The sequence below is a fragment of the Muscardinus avellanarius genome, assembly GCF_963383645.1.
Source record: "Muscardinus avellanarius genome assembly, chromosome: 1".
NCBI lineage: Eukaryota > Metazoa > Chordata > Mammalia > Rodentia > Gliridae > Muscardinus > Muscardinus avellanarius.
In genome coordinates, this window is record NC_137786.1 from 110,104,598 (window position 1) to 110,127,001 (window position 22,404).

The 22,404-nt window shown below is 39.9% G+C and overlaps 1 protein-coding gene and 1 pseudogene across 2 annotated transcripts in view; both read right to left on the minus strand.

The window, feature by feature from the left end:
* The window catches only part of UIMC1 (ubiquitin interaction motif containing 1), a gene marked incomplete at both ends in the record, with an annotated part of 111,876 nt that overhangs the window by 65,387 nt on the left and 24,085 nt on the right, over positions 1–22,404 (minus strand). Inside the window, 2 exons of the mRNA XM_080713931.1 lie at positions 1,445–1,521; positions 4,996–5,060. Coding sequence (XP_080570057.1) covers positions 1,445–1,521; positions 4,996–5,060 — 142 coding nt within the window. The remainder of the gene's footprint in view (positions 1–1,444; positions 1,522–4,995; positions 5,061–22,404) is intronic.
* Positions 15,945–16,780, minus strand: LOC308271760 (proteasome subunit alpha type-3-like; annotated as a pseudogene). The gene is made up of 2 exons: positions 16,318–16,780; positions 15,945–16,010 (listed from the first exon to the last, which is right to left on the minus strand). The product of its transcript is annotated as a proteasome subunit alpha type-3-like (transcript).

Consider the following 22,404-nt stretch of genomic DNA (forward strand, 5'->3'; position numbering starts at 1 on the left):
AACCCCAGTACCAACTAAATAAATAAATAAGTAAATAAATAAAGTTATTTTGTAGGCCCAGTGTGGTAGTGCACCGCTTGTAATCTCAGCATTTGGGAGGCTGAAACCGGACGATCGTGGTTCAAGGACAGCCTCAACTACTCAGTGAGGCCCTTTGCAACTCAGTGAGACCCTGCTTCAAAATTAAAGAATACAAAATAGGGCTGGGGGTATAGCTTGGAGGTAGAATGCCCCTGGGTTCCATCCCCAGTATCACAATAAAGAAAGAAAGAAAGAAAGAAAGAAAGAAAGAAAGAAAGAAAGAAAGAAAGAAAGTAAGTTATTTTGTATATCTAAATCCATCCATGTGAACCGGGTGTGATAGTGCACGCCTGTAATACCAGTACTTGGGAGGCTGAAGCAAGAGGCTCACAGGTTTGAAGCCAGCCTCAGCAACTTAGTGAGGCTCTCAGCAACTTATTGAGACCCTGTTTCAAAATGAAAAATAAAATAGATCTAGGGGTGTAAGTCAGAGATAGAAGGCCCCTGGTTCCCATCCCCAGTGTCCCCCCCCAAAATAATAAATAAATAAATACATCTATGTGTGAACTCTGAATGAGCACTTCTTTTGTCTAAAGCAAAGTATATATCTTTTTATCTCTAAAATTAAGAAAAAGCAAACTAAAGCACTTAACCAGGTTAACTATCTTGTTTAAGATTAAAATAATTCAGCCAGGCGTGGTGGCACATGCTTATAATCCCAGTACTTGGGAGGCTGAGACAGGAGGATCTCACAGGTTCAAAGCCAGCCTTGGCTACTGAGTAAGGCTCCATCAATTTAATGAGGCCCTGTTTCCAAATAAAGTATAAAATAGGTCTGGGAGTATAGCCCAGAGGGAGAAAAGCCCCTGGGTTTCACTCCCAGTACCACACACAAAATAAATAAATAAATTAATTAATTAAAATAATTCAATCACAGAACTATGTGAAAATTTTAACTTCTGGACCCTCATGCATAAAACCCTAATGAATGGCAATGTCAGACCTAGTAAAAGGCTCAGGAAAAATTCTGCTTAATGATGCAGACTGAGGCCAGCCCAACTTTGAGAACACATAAACCAAAACAAAGTTTTCTTGGCTTTCATTATACAATTAAGTAAAAGTTGTTCCTGAAACTTTACTGCCATCTCTGATGAGGGTGGGAAACCAACAAGAAGACAAAAGAGCCCATGTTAATTTAAAAACTAAACATCCCCCAAGAGAGAAAAGGTTAATAATCAGAGCCAACGTCCCTTAAAAACACATATGTATGTGTGCACATATGTTTGTGTGTGGGGGGGTGTAAATACATACATACACACATAACCTCCTGAGAATGGTTTGAACAACCAGAGAAATATTAAAAGGAATGAAAAGGTAGATAGCCTGATACCTGAAATTCAGTAAAAACACAGGGAGTGCTTACCAGGACAAACAGTAATTTCTTCTGCAGAACTCTCTGGCATAGGGACTGAGCTTCTCTTGCTCCTCAAGACAGCAATGCTGAAAAAGAACCAAATTCCAAATGAATTTCCAGTAAAATAAATCAAAACACTAGGCCAAAAGCAATGGCAAGTCATTCACAAAGCCACAGGTAATCTGATACCTGCTGTTTAATAGCAGAAAAAGCACAAAAGGAAAGCAAGAAATCCTGAGTGAAAGCCCCAGGCCAGAAAGAGGGACGATAAACATGCTTACCACTTTGGTTCCAGTGAAATCACTGAATGAAAAGAAGCCCCCTTTTGGAGTGTTCACAAAGGAAGGTGGAAGGGTAAGAATTATCTATGAACATCACAGAAGACAAAAAACTCCACTGCAAAATAAAAATGCAAAGGTGTTTTATAGCCTCCCTCTTCACCTTCCAAAGGCTAGAGACATGGAAACTCAAACAAGAAGACAAGGAGATTCTCCTGGCAGCACCACTCTTTCAAGACATAGCTGAACAAAATCCATGTGTGACTATGAGTGAGCACCTCTGAATGAACCTCTTATGCCTAAAACAAGGTAAGGAAAATGAAATGCAATAAACTATCCTATAGCTAAAAATCTGCCCATACAAGTTGAATATCTCTTCTGAGAACAACTTAATTATGAATGGTTTCCCCTTTATCCAACCTTCTGGTTTTCCATGCCTGTTCATGGAACACAAACTCTCCCTGACACAAGAGCACCGAGCTAAGAGATCTGAGCATCTGAACTAGCCTCCTCATGCTTCAGAGAACTTTATAATAAGTTTGATGAAATATGCAAAAAGATGCTAAAAAACACAAATCCTCGTTGTAACCAAGAACAACAGAGAAGAGAGAATAGCCACTACTGACTCATAATAAATAACTAAATCCTGACAGGAAACCACAAGTGATTTCTCTCTCTTTCTAAATAAAACATTTCATAGCATTTGTTATAAACCCAAGCCAGACACAGTTTACTCTGCCTATAACATCAGGGTTCTATTCAAAGGGTCCATCACAAAACAATTTGCTGACATTTATAAAATGGGCTAATCAATTTGAAGTCAAACCACATTGCCTGCGATTTCAACTCACTACTGGTGACAAAGTGTATAATCATTTATTAAAACCTCCATCTGCTCTGCACAGACTCACCACAATAAAGCAGACAGGCCTACAGGGAATATAAGGCCTACTCCAGTTAAAAACACTTCCAAACACAGGAGAATCAATGAAAGCCATATTCTTTAGTCCAAGAAGAAATTCCTAGTACTATCTACCAAAAGCCTATCAAAGACCACCTAGGTTATAGAAAATGGCATGGGCTTCAAATTCTATATGAAGGATGACAGTCACTCAATACATAATTCAATACATAATTATTGAGAAATCCATAAAACACAACTATCAGATAAAGGGGGAAAGCAGCTGAAAACCTGATCCAGTTAACAGCACAGTTTATAAGTAACTAACCACTATTTTTTTTTTTTTTTTTTTTTTTTTGGTGGTACTGGGGGGACTTTTCTACCTCTGGGCTATACGCCCAGACCTTTCTTATATTTGGAAATATAAGAAACATAAGAAATATAAGAAATATAAGAAACTTTATTTGGAAACAGGGTCTCACTAAGTAGCTGAGGCTGGCTTCGAACCTGTGTGATCCTCCTGTCTCAGCCTCCCAAGTGCTGGGATTACAAGTGTGTGCCACCACACCCGGCAACTAACCACTATTATTAAAGTAAGAACACAGACGGTTAACAGTGACACTTGCTTGTAATTCCAGTACTTGGAAAGGCTGAGACAGGAGGATCGCAGTTTCACAGCTGGCCTCAACAACTTGTGAGGCCCTCCACAATTGAACAAGACCCTGTTTCAAAATAAATAATAAAATAGGGCTGAGGATATAGCTTGGAGGTAGAATACTATTGGATTCTATCCCCAGTACCACACATGCACACACAAAAAAAGTAAGAAGACTTAGAATGTAACCCCACCAACCAACCAATCAGCAAGAAAAATGAATGAAGATACAATCATTTATAGGAAAGATAAGGTACAAACAGATGAAAAATGGCACTAGGCCGGGCGTAATCCCAGCATTCAAGAGGCAGAGACCAGAGAATTGCGGTTTGCAGACAGCTTCAGCTACTTAGTGAGGCCCTTCACAACTCAGTGAGACCCTGTTTCAAAAATAAAAGGACTAAAAAATAAGGCTGGAGGTGTAGCTTGGAGGTACAATGCCCCTGGATTCCACCCTCAGTACCACCACCAAAAAGAAAAGTGGCACTAGGACAGAAAGTAAGAATGTCACAAGATCTGTGTGGCCTAAATAAGAAGGCTTCAAGGAGTATGTAAATCTTGAGTAGACTTGAAAGATGCGTAAGGTTTAGAAATGCGTATAAAATAAAGAAAATCAGAGGGAACAAAGGGAGAAGGCAGATAAGAAAAAGAGAAAAGCTGGGCATGGCACGCATGCCTGTGATCCCGGTACTGACGAAGCTAAGCACAGCACTGGGATCGCAAGTCCAAAGCCAGCCTCAGCAACTTAATGAGAACCTGTTTCAAAATAAAAAAATAAAATAAAAAGGGCTGGGGGTATAGCTCAGAGGTAGAATGCCCAGTACATTCCCAATACAAAAAAAGAAAAGGATCATAAAGATATCAGTCTGAGCAAAATGAGTGGCACATGCCTGTAATCCCAGTACTTTAGAGGCTGAAACAAGAGGATTGAAGGTTCAAAGAAAACTTCAGTAACATGCAAAAATTCTCAGCAATCTAATAAGACCCTATTTCAAAAAGAAAAAATAAGAGCCAGGCATAGTGGCACACACTTGTAATCCCAGTATTTGGGAGACTGAGACAGGAGGATCACAGGTTCACAGCCAGCCCCAGCTACTTAGTGAGACCCTGTTTCAAAATAAAGAGTAAAAAATAGGGCTGGAGATGTAGCTCAGAGGTAGAATGCCCCTGGGTTCAATCGACAGTACTGCACACACAAAAAAAATTAAAAAATAGAAAGGGCTAGGGTTGTATCTCAGAGCTAGAATGCTCCTGAGTTCAATCCTCAGTACCACAAAAATAAATAAAATACAGTAAAAGGCTGGGGCACAGGGAGGCAGATGGGCTGGATTCAGTGGTAGAATCTCCCTGGTTTTAATCCCCAGAGCCACCACCAATAAAAAATAAAAATAGTCTAAAGACTTCAAATTGGCATAAGAAGCTAGTGTAGTTAGTTAAGAGACAGGAAATGACCATTTTTCAGGATCAATGAGACTTAGACAATATGATTAGAGTACACAAGGAAACCTCTGAGAAAGATTTCTTCCAGCCTCAATATTCTAGGCTTCTATGAGATGCATGTTTGAGAACTTAGCGAATAATAATGTTTCTTCTACTCTGTGCTTATAAATTTTATAGAGCTAAAAGTTCCCTGGCAAGTTGTCCATGTACAGTTTCACTCATGTGGTTCATCTTTCCTATTCTGGTACCATCAGAGGAGAATTTGACACACGACATACAGTCTCACCTTTGTGAGGCAGGTACAGAGTTTCCTTCTTCAGAAGTTTCTTCAATAAATAACCCCTGGGAAGACTGCAAAGAAATATGTAACATCTTAAATACACAGGCACAGATGAGCTGGTTTCTCCTCTTCTTTTTTTCCCCTCCCTTTGGTACTGGGGGTTGAACCCAGGGGCAGTCTACCTCTAAGCTACACCCCCAGGCCTATTTTATTTTTAGTTTGAAACAGGGTCTTGCTAGGTGGCTACGGCTGGTCTCGAACCCGCAATCCTCCTGTCTCGGCCTCATAAGTACTAGGATTATAAAAATGTGCCAGACTCCCCTTAAAAAAAAAAAAAAAAAAAAAAAAGCTGGGCATGGTGGCGCACACTTGTAATCCCCACGCTTGGGAGGCGGAGACAGGAGGATGGCGCAGGTTCGAAGCCAGCCGCGCTGGCTAAAGAGACCCTGTTTCAAAAATATAAAAATAGGTCTGGGAGTGTAGCCCAGAGGCAGAAGGGCTTCCAGGAACCCCAGTACCACCAAAAAAAAAAAAAAAAAAGTTGGACTAGCAACACTGCTGAGTGGCAGAGCACTTGCCTAGCATGCATAAGGTCCTGGCTTCAATCCCCAAGCACTGCAATAATTGTTCAATGTTATCACTCAGCAATAAAATATTTTACCTAAGTCATTAGGCAACAGTAAAAAGAACATACCCTGTGAAGTCAGATGACTGGTGCTTAGATCTAAATTACCTAACTTTGTAATCTTGGATAAGACACATTTGAATCTCTTTCCACATCTTAAAAATAAGTATTAACAATAGCATCTCAGATTATTACTGTGAGAATTAAACAAGATAACGTATGCAATGCAATCTGTAAAAGATTAAGACCTATATAAGTATTATTTAGTAAGTCAAATGAATTATGATTTCAGACAAGCAAATATGAACCTTTTGTTGTAGAAGGGAAAAATTTAGAGAAAAGCCCAATTTTCTTTTCTTTTTTCTTTTTCTTTTTTCTTTTTGGTGGCACTGGGGTTCCTGGAAGCCCTTTTACGTCCGGGCTACACTCCCAGACCTATTTTATATTTTTTATTTGGAAACAGGGTCTCTTAAGCCAGTGAGGCTGGCTCCGAACCAGCACGATCCTCCTGTCTCCGCCTCCCAAGCGCGGGGATTACAAGCATGCGCCACCATGCCCAACTGAGAAAGACCCAATTTTCAATGGAAACAGTGAGGTAGGAAAAATACTGATCCATGAAAGATGTTGTTCTGAGCACAACCAAAATATAACACAGGACATCACAAATGGAAATTTATAAAAATTCTTATTGCCACAAATCTGCCATTATGGTTTTGCTATCTAACTACAGAGATACCTTTTAAGACATGCAATGATAGACACCTCAATAAGAAAAAGATTATTCTTATGACTCATAGTAGAGTTAGTACAAATGTCAACTCATTAAATGCAGATATACAAAAGAATACAGAAAAAGCAGCCAGAAAGAGGAACTCTTATCTTCAGTGGACTTTTGAGAAAGTATCTTGGGTGTGAAGCTTCTTCCAGTAGATGTAAAGCTACTGGCTAAAGTTTTCAGGGTTTCCTAATAGGAAACCTAAATAACCTAAACAAGTTAGTCATCTCTCTACCACTCAGGTAAATGATGAAATATACTAAATTAAAAAAAAAAAAAAAAAGAAAATAAGCTGGGCGTGGTGGCACAAGGTTGTAATCCCCTGCTTGGGAGGCAGAGACAGGAGGATCGTGCAGGTTCGAAGCCAGCCTTGCTGGCGTAAGAGACCCTGTTTCCAAATAAAAATATAAAAATAGGTCTGGGAATGTAGCCTGGAGGTAGAAGGGCTTCCAGGAACCCCAGTACCACAAAAAAATAAAAATAAAAAAACCTTAACCCGGGTGTGATAGCACATGCTTGTAATCCCAGTACTTGGGAGGCAGAGACAGGAGGATTGCATAGGTGTGAAGCCAGCCTCAGCTACTTAGTGAGGATCTCAGAAACTTAGTGAGACCCTGTTTCCAAATAAAATATAAAATAGGTCTGGGAGTATAGCTCAGAGGTAAAAGGCCCCTGGGTTCCATCTCCAGCACCACACACACAAAAAAAAAATTTAAAAAACAGGAATAGCTACAGTGAATATTCAATCAAAAGATGGAAAATTTTCACAATGATTAGAAATATAGTCACTATATAAAATGAGACTTGAACAAAACCATCAAAGGACTAAAGTACAATAACAATAAACATTTCACCTGACTGAACTCCGCAGTTTTTCATAGAAATTTTTAAAAAGTAAACACTGACACCTAGTGTCCACTTAATGGATTTATGGAATTTGGCTGATTTAGAATGACTAGTAGAAGCTGGACGTAGTGGTGCATGCTTGTAATCCCAAAAGGGTTGCAGGTTCAAGGCAAGCTTCAGCTACTTAGTGAGGCCCTCCACAACTTAATGAGACCCTGTTTCACAATAAAAAATAAACGCCACCGGGCAGATGTGGTGGCGCACACTTGTAATCCCCACACTTGGGAGGTGGAAACCGGATAGCACAGGTTCTAAGCCAGCCTCTCTGGCTTAAGAGACCCTGTTTCCAAGTAAAAATATAAAATAGGTCTGGGAGGGTAGGCCAGAGGTAGAAGGGTTCCATCCCCAGTACACCAATAAATACATACATACATACATACATACATACATACATACATACATAAAATAAATAGGGCTGGGGTGTGGCTTGGTGGTAAAGTTCCATCCACTGGGTTCCATCCCCAATACCACACACACACACAAAAAAAGACTGATAGAAACAATAAGACACTCCATCTCCACCTTAGGCTAAAGCATATCTCAAACTTTCCCAGTGTAATTTTTAAAAATTATTGTGCACCTACTATGAGCCAGGTCTATGCCAACAATCACTTTACAAGCATTATCTCCTAAATTTAATCTTCACAAGAACCTTATGAGGCAAAAAGTATTCTTTTGGAATTGAGAAAAGCAAAACCTTAAGAAGTTAAATAATTTTCCCAAAGTCACACAAGTGGAGCTGGAAAATGCCTGTCTCCAAAATCTAAGCTCCAACCACTGCTACTATGTTGTTTACACAAATGTTCCTCTTCCCAACCGTTTCAGCAAGAAATCCTAAGAATTTCAGTAAACTATTTTAATTTCTAAACTTGCACCTCAATGACAGTAATCTGAATTTAGGGACAAAGTGATGTTCTTCCAGAATATGAAAATAAGAGTAAAACATGCAAACAAGCCAAGCGTGGTGATGCACACTTGTAATCTCAGTACTTGGGAGACTGAGACTGAAGGATCACAGGTTCTCTGCCAGCCTCAGCTACTTAATGAGGCCCTGCACAACTTAGTGAGACCCTGTTTCAAAGCAAAGAATAAAAAATAGGGCTGGGGGTGTAGCTTGGAGGGAGAATGCCCCTAGGTCAATGAAAACAAAATTTGATTAGACTACTTAAATAAGTGAACAGGAAATCTTTTGATATAAATGAAGCTTTAATGATGCTATGGCTTAATCAAAATACTGCACGCTGCCTAAAGAAATATGTTCAGGGAAAAGGGATAGTTTGCACTGAATCTAAAAAAAAAAAAAATCTGCTGGGTATGGTGGTGTATACCTATAATCTCAGTACTTGGTAGGCTGAAGACAGGAGGATCTCAGCCTTAGCAAGTTAGTAAGCAGCCCTCAAGGACTTAGTGAGATCCTACTTTGAAATAAAAAATAAAATAGGGCTGGGTATAGCTCAGAGGTAGAATAACCTGGATTTAGGAAGGGAGGGAGGAAAGTTAGTTCCAAAGATCCAGACAAGTAATGTCTTCAACACAGTGGCCTGGACAGTTTAAGTGAACAAGCCATTAACTGGTCACCCAGAAATGGCTTCTGCTGAGGGACAGCGGTAGCTCATCAGGCCTTTCTAGTACTTAAACCACCCTTAAAATCTTTTTTTTTCTTCTTTTTTTATATTTATTTGTTTATTTATTTATTTATTTTTGTGTGTGTGTGGTGCTGGGGATGGAACCCAGGGGCATTCTACTTCTGAGCAATACCTCCAGCCCTATTTTTTGTTGTTGTTGTTCTTTATTTTGAAACAGGGTCTCACTGAGTTGCAAAGAGCCTCACTAAGTAGCTGAGGCTGTCCGCGAACCGTGATCCTCCTGTCCCAGCCTCCCAACTGCTGGGATTACAAATGTGTGCCTCCAGGCCCAGCTAAAATTTCCACTTTTAAAATTCATTCATTTAGGCCGGGCGTGGTGGCGCACGCTTGTAATCTCCGCACTTGGGAGGCAGAGACAGGAGGATCGCGCAGGTTCGAAGCCAGCCACGCGCGCTGGCTTCGCTGGCTTAGGAGACCCTGTTTGGCTTCGCTGGCTTAGGAGACCCTGTTTCCAAATAAGAATGTAAAAATAGGTCTGGGAGTGTAGCCCGGAGGTAGAAGGGCTTCCGGGAACCCCAGTACCGCAAAAAAAAAAATAAAAATAAAAAAATAAAATAAAATAAAATTCATTCATTTACTCATTGTGGTACTGAGGACTGAACTTAGGGGCATTCTACCTCTCAGCTACAACCCCAGCCCTATTTTATTTTTTATTTTAAAGTAAGCTAGCCTCTAATCTATGATACTCCTATCTCAGCCTCCCAAATTCTAGGATTACAGACATATGCCACTGTACCTGGCTTCCATATTCTGATTAATATTTCAGTTTTCCACATATGTTCATCTTAGAAAGAGATACCAGATATGGTAGATGAGTATTCTGGTGACTGAAAACATCTTGATTCCATTTTTTTTTTTTTCCCATACTGGGGACTGAACACAGGGCCATTCTACCTCTGAACTACCCACCCAGTCCTATTTCTTATCCTTTATTTTGAAATCAGGTCTTGCTAAGTTGCAGAGGGTCTCACTATGTAGCTGAGGCTGGCTGCAAACCTGCGATCCTCCTGTCTCAGCCTCCCAAGTACTGGGATTATAAACATGTGCCACCACACCTGGCTTCCATAATAATTAAATAAACTGTCATTTGGTATATACACATCACCTTGAAACTGGACTAGTAAGTCAGTTCTCACAATTCACACAATCTGATCATTTCTGGGAAACAAATTTTAGCATCTGGACTGAAAAATTAAGGATCAGACTCTGAAAAGGAGTGATCACATCAACACCTCCCTGCCATAATACCATCAAGGTAACCTCTCACCCTTCCTTAACAATTTTCCTTGGCCCAGCAATGCCAGAAACAAGTTATCATCTGATCCTAAACTTCAATAACTCTCATCTGCCCTAAAGTGAATGTTTTCCTGAGTCTCAGTTTCTAGGACTCTTGCTATCTTTATTAACCAAGCAGTCACAAATGTAGATAGCTTTGACAAAGCATAATTTAACAGAAAATATTTAATCAATACATAATTCATTCTACCCACAGTTCCCAAAAGCAAAAGATCAAGATGAGAGAGAAAATTAGAATTGTAATATTTTCATTATTTTTCTTTAAAATGTTTCATTTTTTATTTGTTTTATTCTTTTGTGGTTTTTTTGGTTTTGTTTTTTGTTTTGTTTTTTGTTGTTATTGTTTTGCTGGTACTGGGGGTGGAACCCAGAGGCTTTCTACCTGTGGGCTATACTCCCAGACCTATTTTATATTTTATTTGGAAACAAGGTCTCACTAAATTGCTGAGAGCCTCACTAAGTAGGTAAGACTGGCTGCGAAACTGTACGATCCTCCTGTCTCAGCCTCCCAAGCGCAGGGATTACAAGCGTGCGCCACCACGCCGGCTATTTTTTTTTTTTTTTTGAGGGTCTGGGGGTGAAACCCAGAGGAATTTGACCTCCAAGCTACACCCCCTGCCCAATTTTTTAATCTTTATTTTGAAACTGGGTCTCACTGAGTTAACAGAGGGCCTCACTAAGTAGCTGAGGCTGTCCGCGAACCGCGATCTTCCGGTCTCAGCCTCCCGAATGCTGGGATTACAAGTGTGCGCCACCATGCCCGGCTTGGCTTATTTTTTTTATTCTTTAAAGGTACTTTCCTAGCTGGGCGTGGTGGCACACACTTGTAATCCCTGCGCTTGGGAGGCAAAGACAGGAGGATCGCGCAGGTTCGAAGCCAGCCCCACACGCTGGCTTAGGAGACCCTGTTTTCAAATAAAAATGTAAAAAGGTCTGGGAGTGTAGCCCGGAGGTAGAAGGGCTTCCAGGAACCCCAGTACCACCAAAAAAATAAAAATAAAAAAATAAAGATACTTTCCTGTTTGGGGCAAGATTGTGGTGAACCATACATTGCTACAGGAAAGGAGTGCATATTTGAAAAATCTTTCTAAAAAGCCATTTGAGCACTTCCGGGAAGATGGCGACCGAGAAAAGCGGGGCTTAAGAGCCCCGCTAACAACAAATCTCCATTACCACAAAATCAGCGCCTTTCATAGCCAGAAAACACCATCACCAGTGAAACAAAAAATCACCAGGCTCCAGAGAGAACGCGGACTGAGAACAGAACCACAGAGGAGATACACCGGCCTCGCGCCAGAGGACACGGCAGACGCGGCAGCAGCGCCATATTGCCGGTGGCACCGGCGAATTCACGGGACGGCTACAGCAAGCCAAGGTGAGCCACTGCGGAACAGCCAGGCAGGATTTCTCCACGCAGAGAGCATCTAAAGCTCCCAGTGGCCGAGCTCAGCACACGCTGCAGGGATTCAGAGTAGAGATCAAAACCAAGAAGAAAAACGCCAGCCCCACAGCCAAGGGCGTAGCAGCGGCGCCATATTGCCACCGGCGGCAGCAGCACCGAATTCAACGAGGCCAGTACAGCTATATCTGCGTACTCAAGAACAGTGAGTCAAATTGCGGGCCACAGAGGAGAAATCCCAGTACTGTACTCCCTGGGACTTGACCCAGTGGGGGAGGGGCGGTGGCAGAGATATCACACCATAGGAGAACGTGCAACCTGGCACCCCCCACAGTCTAAAGCAGCCTCTATCGACTCTCTGGGTCTGAGACTCTGTGATAAAACCCAGTAAAGGAGTAGTGGGGTCTGAGATACTACTGACTCGAGATCCAGAACACCTTAAGTGAAGTCATAGTGACCCAAGGGAAGAACCCAGAGAAGGCACAAACATCCGAAATCATGGGAAAGAGGAATAATACTGGAGCAATAAATGCCCACAACCCCACAACATCAGAACCCGATAAAACAGAAAATCAGAGATTTCTAGAAGATCAAATCAGGAAAATAACTGTAGAAATAATAGAGGTGCTTCGAAAAGAACTCAGAGAGAGCCAAAAAGAGATAAAGGATGCAATTAATGAAGTAAAGGCCTCAATTCAAAGCACAAACAACCGATTAGAACACATGGAGAACAGAATCTCGCTCTTAGAAGATGAGCAATCCAAAAATGAACGCATAGTTTCTAATCTAGAAAAAAATATCCAACAGCAGGAATCTGACATTGAAGAAATATGGGCCCATTTTAAGAGAGCTAACCTAAGAATAATTGGAATAGAGGAGGGAAAAGAAAGTGAAACCAAAGGGATCAACAATCTCTTCAAGGAAGTAATAGCAGAAAATTTTCCAGACATAGAGCAAGAGGTCGATACACAGGTCCAGGAAACTTATAGAACTCCCTTTAGACAGGATCGGAGAAGAGGATCCCCACGCCACATAATTGTCAAAATGACCAATGTGGAAGCCAAGCAGAGAATCTTAAAGGCAACAAAAGCAAAGGGCCAAGTGACATTCAGAGGCAAACCAATTAGAATCACTCCAGACTTCCCAAACCAAGTTATGAGAGCCAGAAGGGCTTGGAGTAACATATTCCAAACTCTGAAAGAAAACAACTTCCAGCCAAAAATTTCCTACCCAGTAAAAATTTCTATCAAATTTGATGGAGAAATAAGAAGCTTCCATGACAAACAGAAACTGAAGGAATTTATGTCTTCAAAACCAGCACTAGAGAAAATACTCAAAGAGATTAACTACAAAGAAGAAATAGGTAACACACTCCAGAACTAGAGAAACAAGATTTTCCATCCAACAGACAACTAAGATTGGTTATCTGTGGAGATTCATTATTTATGTTAGTCTTTTACCTATCTCTAAAGGGTATTGTTTGCCTTTATTGTTGTTAATTTTTAGGATTTCTAGTTGGAATATTAATATACCTTCAGATATAGCAATTGGAAATATTTTATCCCATTCTATTAGTAACTTTTAACTCTGTTTACATTGTCTTTGGATATACAATTTTTTTTTTTATTTTTTAGGGAGTTTGTATATTCTTCTGTTGCCTGTGCCATTGAAATCATATCCAAGAAATCACTGCCAATTTCAATGTTGTGAGGTTTTATGACCCAGATTTTCTCCTAAAAGTTTATAGTCTTAAGATTTATATTTAGGTCTATTATCTATTTTGAGTTAATATTTGTATATGGGATTAGGTAAGGGTCCAATTTTATTCTTTTCCATGTAATTATTATTTTTAACAATATTTAGTTAAAAGATTAATATTTCCACCACCAAATGTTCGTGGAAACCTTGTCAAAAATAACTTGACAATATAGGGAAGAATTTAGCTCTAGGCTTTTATTTAACTCCAATGGTTTATATATCTGCCTTTAGAATAGTACTACACTGTTTCAATTATTGTAGCTTTATATGGTTTGAAATCAGAAAATATATATCTTCTAGCTTTGTTCTTTTTCAAGATCGTTTTGGGTACCTAGAGTCCATATTCCATATTAGGATAGATTTTTTTTCTGAAAAATAAATATATAAATATATGATAGTTTCACCTAAAAAATAGAAAAAAATATTCTCTGGTAAGAAAGAAAGCAAAAAGAAATATTAAAATGTTATCTTTAAGTCATCAAAAGCTTGGTATCAGACAAATGAAACTGTTATGTGAGATTATCATTTTTAATTTTAGATAAATTGCCATAATACTAGATGTCAACTACTAAGCCAAGCATGGGAGGGAGGGATAGGGAGAGAATGGGGTGGGGATTGGGTGGGGGCTGACTGGGAAAAGTGTGCATGTATGTCTACAAAAGTATGTATCCTACTATGATGTATGAATACAGTGCACCAATAAAAAAAAATAGAATAAAAATAAATAAATAAATAAATAAATAAAAAATAAATAAAAAGCCATTTGACAACAAATAGCAAGTCTGCATTTTCATAACTTGGTGGGAGGGTATTTAGGGACTGAACCTAGCTCCATTCTACCCCTAAACTACACCCCCAGCTTTTTTGCGGGTCTGGGGATGAAACCCAGGGGCATTCTACCTCCGAGGTACACCCCCTGCCCTATTTTTTATTCTTTATTTTTGAAACCGAGTCTTTCACTGAGTTGCAGAGGACCTCACTAAGTAGCTGAGTTTCAAAATAAAATAGAAAGGCTTGCCGGGCGTGGTGGCGCACGCTTGTAATCCCCGCGCTTGGGAGGCAGAGACAGGAGGATCGCGCAGGTTCCAAGCCAGCCGCGCGCGCTGGCTTAGGAGACCCTGTTTCCAAATAAAAAATGTAAAAATAGGTCTGGGAGTGTAGCCCGGAGGTAGAAGGGCTTCCAGGAACCCCAGTACCACCAAATAAATAAATAAATAAATAAATAAATAAATAAATAAATAAATAAAATAAAATAGAAAGGCAGGCTTGGTGATGCACACTTGTAACCCCAGCATTTGGGAGACTGAGACAGGAGGATCCTATTTCGCGGACAGCCTCAGCTACTACTTTGTAAGGCCCTTTGCAACTCAGTGAGACCCTGTTTCAAAATAAAGGGGAAAAAAAATAGGACTGGGGATGTAATTCAAAGGTAGAATGCCCCTAGTTTCCACCCACAGTATTATAAAAATAAATAAATAGGGCTGGGGTGTAGTTCAAAGGCAGAACGTCCCTGGGTTCAATTCTCAGTAACACACACACACACACACACACACACACACACACACACACATTCTAAGATACCAGTTTCTTTGAGATAAAGTCTTCCTTTCTGATAAAGTCTTCTTCATAATTATGCTAGCTTGGTTTGGTTTGTTGTAGTAAATAGTATCAACTAGTAATACTAATAATACTTTTCATAGTTAGAGAACTTCATTCTGGTAAGACCAACTGCTAGATTTTTTTTATCACTTCAGGGGTATCCTAAAAGCATTACTTTCAAACTTCACAGAACAGAACTTAACATGGATCTATGTTCTAGACTCTGGCCTCTGGAATCTTTCAAATTAACAACTTGAATTATATCAAATTAAGTGTTACTCTTTGGACTTTTTTCTTTTAAGAAGCAGCACCTCTCAACTGTAAAGAACTAGCAAATAAAATATATTATCATAAGCATTGACTAATTTTCCTTTAGAAAAAAGACCAATCACTAGAACTGTCAAGAAAAGTGCCTTTCTTTCCATACAACATTCTTTCCAGAATGTGGATAAAAAGGGTTGCTAGGGCAAGAACGATCCCTAGAGGCACCTCCAATGCCTATACCATCTGGCTTCTCAGCAAGAGCAAACATTTGCTGAGCACCCATAAACTGCTAAGCAGTACATTATATATACACTTACTTTAACCATCAAAATAACCATGAAAAAAGGAACTGCTATCCCCATTTTACAAATGTAAAATCTGAAACTGAGAGAGGTTAAATGGCATGCTCAAAGATAATCAACTACTAAATTATAAAAGTCAAAATTTTAACTCTAAATACATATTTTCTTTTTCTTTTTTTTTTTTTTTTTTTAGTGCTGGGGATTGAACCCAGGGTCATTCTACCTCCAAGATACACCCTCACCCCTATTGTATCTTCTATCTTTCTTTTGTGTGTGATTAAAAGACACAGATTTAATGAAAATTGGTCAGTGATTATATATAATTCACAGAGCTAAACAGTTACATAACTGCCATACAAATTTAGAAGTGATGCTGAAGTAAATACTACATATTATCATCATCTGATTCATCTTCTTCCTTCAATGATTCCTTAGCATATTTCTCCTCCTCCTCCTCTTCTTCTTCTCCTCCTCCTCCTTCTTCTCCTCCTCCTCCTCCTCCTCCTCCTCCTCTTCTTCCCTCCTCCTCCTCCTCCTTCTTCTTTTTTTTTTTTTTTTTTTTTTTTTTTGCGGGTCTGGGGCTGAAACCCAGGGGCATTCTACCTCTGAGCTACACCCCCTGTCCTATATTTCTTTATTTTGAAACAGGATCTCACTAAGCTATGGAGGACCTCACTAAGTAGCTGAGGCTGTCTGCGAACAGCTATCCTCCAGTCTCGCCTCCCAGGTGATGGGATTATAAGCGTGAACCACCACACCCGGCTTAATTCTTTTGGAACAATTTGAGATCTTCTTTAGTTAATTCACCAACCCCGCTGAGCTCTAGTTCAAAAGCTTTGTCTTTTACTTCATCATGTACTATGTAAAATTTATCTTTGCAACTTTAACAACATCACGGCAGGTTATTTCTTTCATCTGGAGCATTTCTATTTCTGTCTTTGCAGCTTGCCTGGCTCTGTCTGTGGCCCAAACTCAATAACTGTATGAAACTCCCGATGGGTCAGTCATGTAGAGTTGTGTGTCATCATTCACACCATTAGACCCTAACATGAAACTGCAGCCAAAAGATCTAACAGCACTGTAGTGTATAAGCATGTACATACATGGCCACTCTGTATGCAAGATACTTCAGAGAAGGTTAGACCCAAAGTTAGATCTGAAGTTGGAAGCTTCTTCTCTTGCAATGTCTGCTAAACAGTCTTTTATTGGAGCTTTCTTCATAGAGTTAGAAAGAACTAATTTCTTTTTTTTTTTTTTTTCAGTACTAAGGATGAAACCCAGAGGCATTCTACCTCCGAGCTACACCCCCAACCCTATTTTTTATTCTTTTATTTTTGAAACAGGGTCTCACTGAGTTGCAGAGGGCCTCACTAAGTAGCTGACGCAGGCTGCAAATGTGGATCCTTCTGTCTCGGCTTCCCAAGTACTGGGATTACAGGCGTGCACCACCATTCCTGGCATCACAATTTTTCTTAAGTGTATCACTAACTCGCTGCAGGCCTTCACTAGCCTCAATCCTTCTGTCTCAGCTTCTCAAGAGCCAGGATTACAAATGTGCACCAGTACACCCAGCCTCTTTATTACAATTTAAGAGAAACCCAACAAGCATGATAATAGTAAAACAAAACAAAAACTCAAAATCCACTAACAGATACATCAAACAAAAACAATATGGTAATAAAATACTCTTTTCAAAATTATAATCTTAATGAGTTTTTAATTATATGATTAATAGTATAATATTCAGAGGAGGAAAAAAACAGAATGTAAGCTTTCATGAATAATACAATCTAGCTATGTCAGAAAAAGCAACCTAAATGTTCCAAAATGGAGACTGGTTTTAGTAAATCAAAAAAAAAAAAAAACACCACAAGCAAAATCAGAAATATGGGAGAGAGGATCAACTTGGAAAACTAACTGCATTTCATATCACAAAGGACCAAAGGACTACATCTCCTAATACATGAAGAATCCTACAAACCACTAAAACCAGAGATTTTAAAAAATTACATATTTCCAGGTATGGTGGCACAAGCCTGTAATACCAGTACTTGGGAGGCTGAGACAGGAAGACCACAGGTTAGAGGACAGTATCAGCAAGTAGTGAGACTCATCAACTGAGTGAGATCCTGTTCCAGAAATAAAACAGGGATGGGGATATAGCTCAGAGGCAGAATGCCTCTGGATTCAATCCCCAGTAAAACACACACACACACACACACACACACACACACACACACACACACACACACAGCTTTTTAGGGGGAAAAAAACTTTTTTGGGGGCGTACTGGGGATTCTACCTTTGAGCTACACTCCCAGCCCTTCTTATTGTTTGAAACCTGGTCTTGCTAAGTTAATGAGGCTGACCTTGAAGTTGCAGATTCTCCTGCCTCAGTCTCCCAAGTATGGGCATTACAGGTGTGGGCCACCATGCAGTTTATAAATAAAAATTTAAAATTTTATTTATTTATTTATTTTTGGTGGTACTGGGTTTCCTGGAAGCCCTTCTACCTCTGGGCTACACTCCCAGACCTATTTTTTAATTACTTCTTTATTTTTGGAAACAGGGTCTCTTAAGCCAGCACGGCTGGCTTCAAACCTACGTGATCCTCCTATCTCTGCCTCCCAAGTGTGGGGATTATAAGTGTGCATCACCACACCCAGCTTATAAATAAAAATTTTAAAACCAGGCATGGTGGCGCATACTTGCAATCCCAGTACTTGGGAGGCTGAGACAAGACAATCTCGAGTTCATGGCCAACCTCAGCTACTTAGTGAGGTCCTCCACAACTTTGTGAGACCCTATTTCAAAATAAAGAATAAAAGCCAGGTGTGATGGAGCACACTTGTAATCCCAGCATTCGGGAGGCAGAGACTGGAGAATTACAGTTTGCAGAGAGCCTCAGCTACTTAGCGAGGCCCTTCACAACTCAGTGAGACCCTGTTTCAAACATAAAAAGACTAAAAAAATAGGGCTGGGGTGTAGCTCGGAGGTAGAATGCCCCTGGGTTCCATCCCCAGTACTGCAAAAAAAAAAAAAAAGAAGAAGAAGAAAATAAAGAGTTAAAAATAGGGCTGGGAATATAGCTCAGAGGTAGAAGGCCCCTTAGATTCCATCCCCAGTAGCTTAAAAAAAATTATTTTTTTAATTTTTGTTGTACTAGAGATGGAACCCAGGGGCCTTCTACCTCCAGGCTACACTCCCAGACTTTTTTTTTTTTTTTCCTGGAAACAGGGTCTCTCTAAGTTCTTGAAAGCCTCACTAAGTTGCTGAGGCTGACTGTGAACCTACAATCCTCCTGTCTCAGCCTCACAGTACTGAGATTACAAGCATGAACCTCCATGCCCAGCTCTAAAAGTTTTAAAAAAACAAAAAAATAATTATAAATTCATATGATGTTTTCATTGGGAGACTGAGATGAGAGGATCACAGGTTTGAAGCAGCCTCAGCTACTTAGTGAGGACTTCTACAACTTAGTGAGACCCTGTTTCAAAGTAAAAAATAAAAAATAGGTCATCCCAGCATTTGGGAGGCTGAGACAGGAGGATCACAGTTCGTGGACAGTCTCAACTACTGCTTAGTGAGGCCCTTTGCAACTCAGTGAGATCCTGTTTCAAAATAAAGAATAAAAAATAGGGCTGGGTTATAGCTCAGAAGTAGAATGCCCCCTGGGTTTCATCCCCAGTACTGGGGAAAAAAAATAGAACTGGGGTGTAGCTTGAAGGTAGAATGCCCTTGGGTTCAATCCCCAGTCTAAAGTTTGTACAAAAATTTAAAAAGAAAGTATATTTTATATGCATAGAAATAATGATCATTGGCCAGACGTGATGGTACACACCTGTAATCCCAATACTTGGGAAGCTTAGATAGGAGGTTTGTGACCAGCCTGGCAACTTAGCAAGACCCTGTTTCAAAAAACAAACTAAAAAAAATAGGGCTGAAAATGTAGCTCAAAGGTAAAATATTCCTGGGTCTCATCCCCAGTAATACACATTGAAGAAAATAAGGGAGGTAGCTGGGCGTGGTGGTGCACACTTGTAATCCCCGCGCTTGGGAGGCGGAGACAGGAGGATCGCGAAGGTTCGAAGCCAGAGACCCTGTTTCCAAATAAAAAAATATAAAATAGATCTGGGAGTGTAGCCCGGAGGTAGAAGGGCTTCCAGGAACCCCAGTACCACCAAAAAAAAAAAAAAAAAAAAGAAAAAGAAAAGAAAAAAGAAAATAAGGGAGGTAGATTATCTCTAGGTGCTCAGATTATAGGTAACGATTTTCTTCTTCACAGTCTTCTGTACTAATTTTCTATAGTACGCATATATTACTTTAATAACTGATGTACTACTTCTAATAATGGGGGAGACCACAAAAAGTTCAAATAGCTAAAGTAATCCTTGAGACTTCCGGGAAGATGGCGACCGAGAAAAGCGGGGCTTAAAAGCCCCGCTAACAACAAACCTCCATTACCACAAAATCAGCGCCTTTCATAGCCAGAAAACACCATCACCAGTGAAACAAAAAATCACCAGGCTCCAGAGAGAAAGCGGACTGAGAACAGAGCCACAGAGGAGATAACCGGCCTATCGCCCGAGGACGCGGCAGACGCGGCGGCAGCAGCGCCATACTGCCAGCGAATTCACGGGACGGCTACAGCAAGCCGAGGTGAGCCACTGCGAAACAGCCAGGCGGGATTTCTCCGCGCAGAGAGCATCTAAAGTTCCCAGTGGCCGAGCTCAGCACACGCTGCAGGGATTCAGAGTGGAAACCAAAACCAAGAAGAAAAACACCAGCTCCACAGCCGAGGGCGTAGCAGCGGCGCCATATTGCAACCGGCGGCAGCAGCACCGAATTCACCGAGTCCAGTACAGCAACATCTGCGTACTCAAGAACAGTGAGTCAAATTGCGGGCCACAGAGGAGAAATCCCAGTACTGTACTCCCTGGGACTTGACCCAGTGGGGGAGGGGCGGTGGCAGAGATATCACACCATAGGAGAACGTGCAACCTGGCACCCCCCACAGTCTAAAGCAGCCTCTATCGACTCTCTGGGTCGGAGACTCTGCGATACAACCCAGTAAAGGAGTAGTGGGGTCTGAGATACTACTGACTCGAGATCCAGAACACCTTAAGTGAAGTCATAGTGACCCAAGGGAAGAACCCAGAGAAGGCACAAACATCCGAAATCATGGGAAAGAGGAATAATACTGGAGCAATAAATGCCCACAACCCCACAACATCAGAACCTGATAAAACTGAAAATCAGAGATTTCTAGAAGATCAAATCAGGAAAATAACTGTAGAAATAATAGAGGTGCTTCGAAAAGAACTCAGAGAGAGCCAAAAAGAGATAAAGGATGCAATTAATGAAGTAAAGGCCTCAATTCAAAGCACAAACAACCGATTAGAACACATGGAGAACAGAATCTCGCTCTTAGAAGATGAGCAATCCAAAAATGAACACATAGTTTCTAATCTAGAAAAAAATATCCAACAGCAGGAATCTGATATTGAAGAAATATGGGCCCATTTTAAGAGAGCTAACCTAAGAATAATTGGAATAGAGGAGGGAAAAGAAAGTGAAACCAAAGGGATCAACAATCTCTTCAAGGAAGTAATAGCAGAAAATTTTCCAGACATAGAGCAAGAGGTTGATACACAGGTCCAGGAAACTTATAGAACTCCCTTTAGACAGGATCGGAGAAGAGGATCCCCACGCCACATAATTGTCAAAATGACCAATGTGGAAGCCAAGCAGAGAATCTTAAAGGCAACAAAAGCAAAGGGCCAAGTGACATTCAGAGGCAAACCAATTAGAATCACTCCAGACTTCCCAAACCAAGTCATGAGAGCCAGAAGGGCTTGGAGTAACATATTCCAAACTCTGAAAGAAAACAACTTCCAGCCAAAAATTTCCTACCCAGCAAAACTTTCTATCAAAATAGAAGGAGAAATAAGAAGCTTCCATGACAAACAGAAACTGAAGGAATTTATGTCTTCAAAACCAGCACTAGAGAAAATACTCAAAGAGATTAACTACAAAGAAGAAATAGGTAACACACTCCAGAACTAGAGAAACAAGATTTTCCATCCAACAAACAACTAAGATTGGTTATCTGTGGAGATTCATTATTTATGTTAGTCTTTTACCTATCTCTAAAGGGTATTGTTTGCCTTTATTGTTGTTAATTTCTAGGATTCCTAGTTGGAATATTAATACACCTTCAGATATAGCATTTGGAAATATTTTATCCCATTCTATTAGTAACTGTTAACTCTGTTTACATTGTCTTTGGATATACAATTTTTTTTTTTAGGGAGTTTGTATATTCCTCTGTTGCCTGTGCCTTTGAAATCATAACCAAGAAATCACTGCCAATTTCAATGTTGTGAGGTTTAATGACCCAGATTCTCTCCTAAAAGTTTATAGTCTTAAGATTTATATTTAGGTCTATTATCTATTTTGAGTTAATATTTGTATATGGGATTAGGTAAGGGTCCAATTTTATTCTTTTCCATGTAATTATTATTTTTAACAATATTTAGTTAAAAGATTAATATTTCCACCACCAAATGTTCGTGGAAACCTTGTCAAAAATAACTTGACAATATAGGGAAGAATTTAGCTCTAGGCTTTTATTTAACTCCAATGGTTTATATATCTGCCTTTAGAATAGTACTACACTGTTTCAATTATTGTAGCTTTATATGGTTTGAAATCAGAAAATATATATCTTCTAGCTTTGTTCTTTTTCAAGATCGTTTTGGGTACCTAGAGTCCATATTCCATATTAGGATAGATTTTTTTCTGAAAAATAAATATATAAATATATGATAGTTTCACCTAAAAAA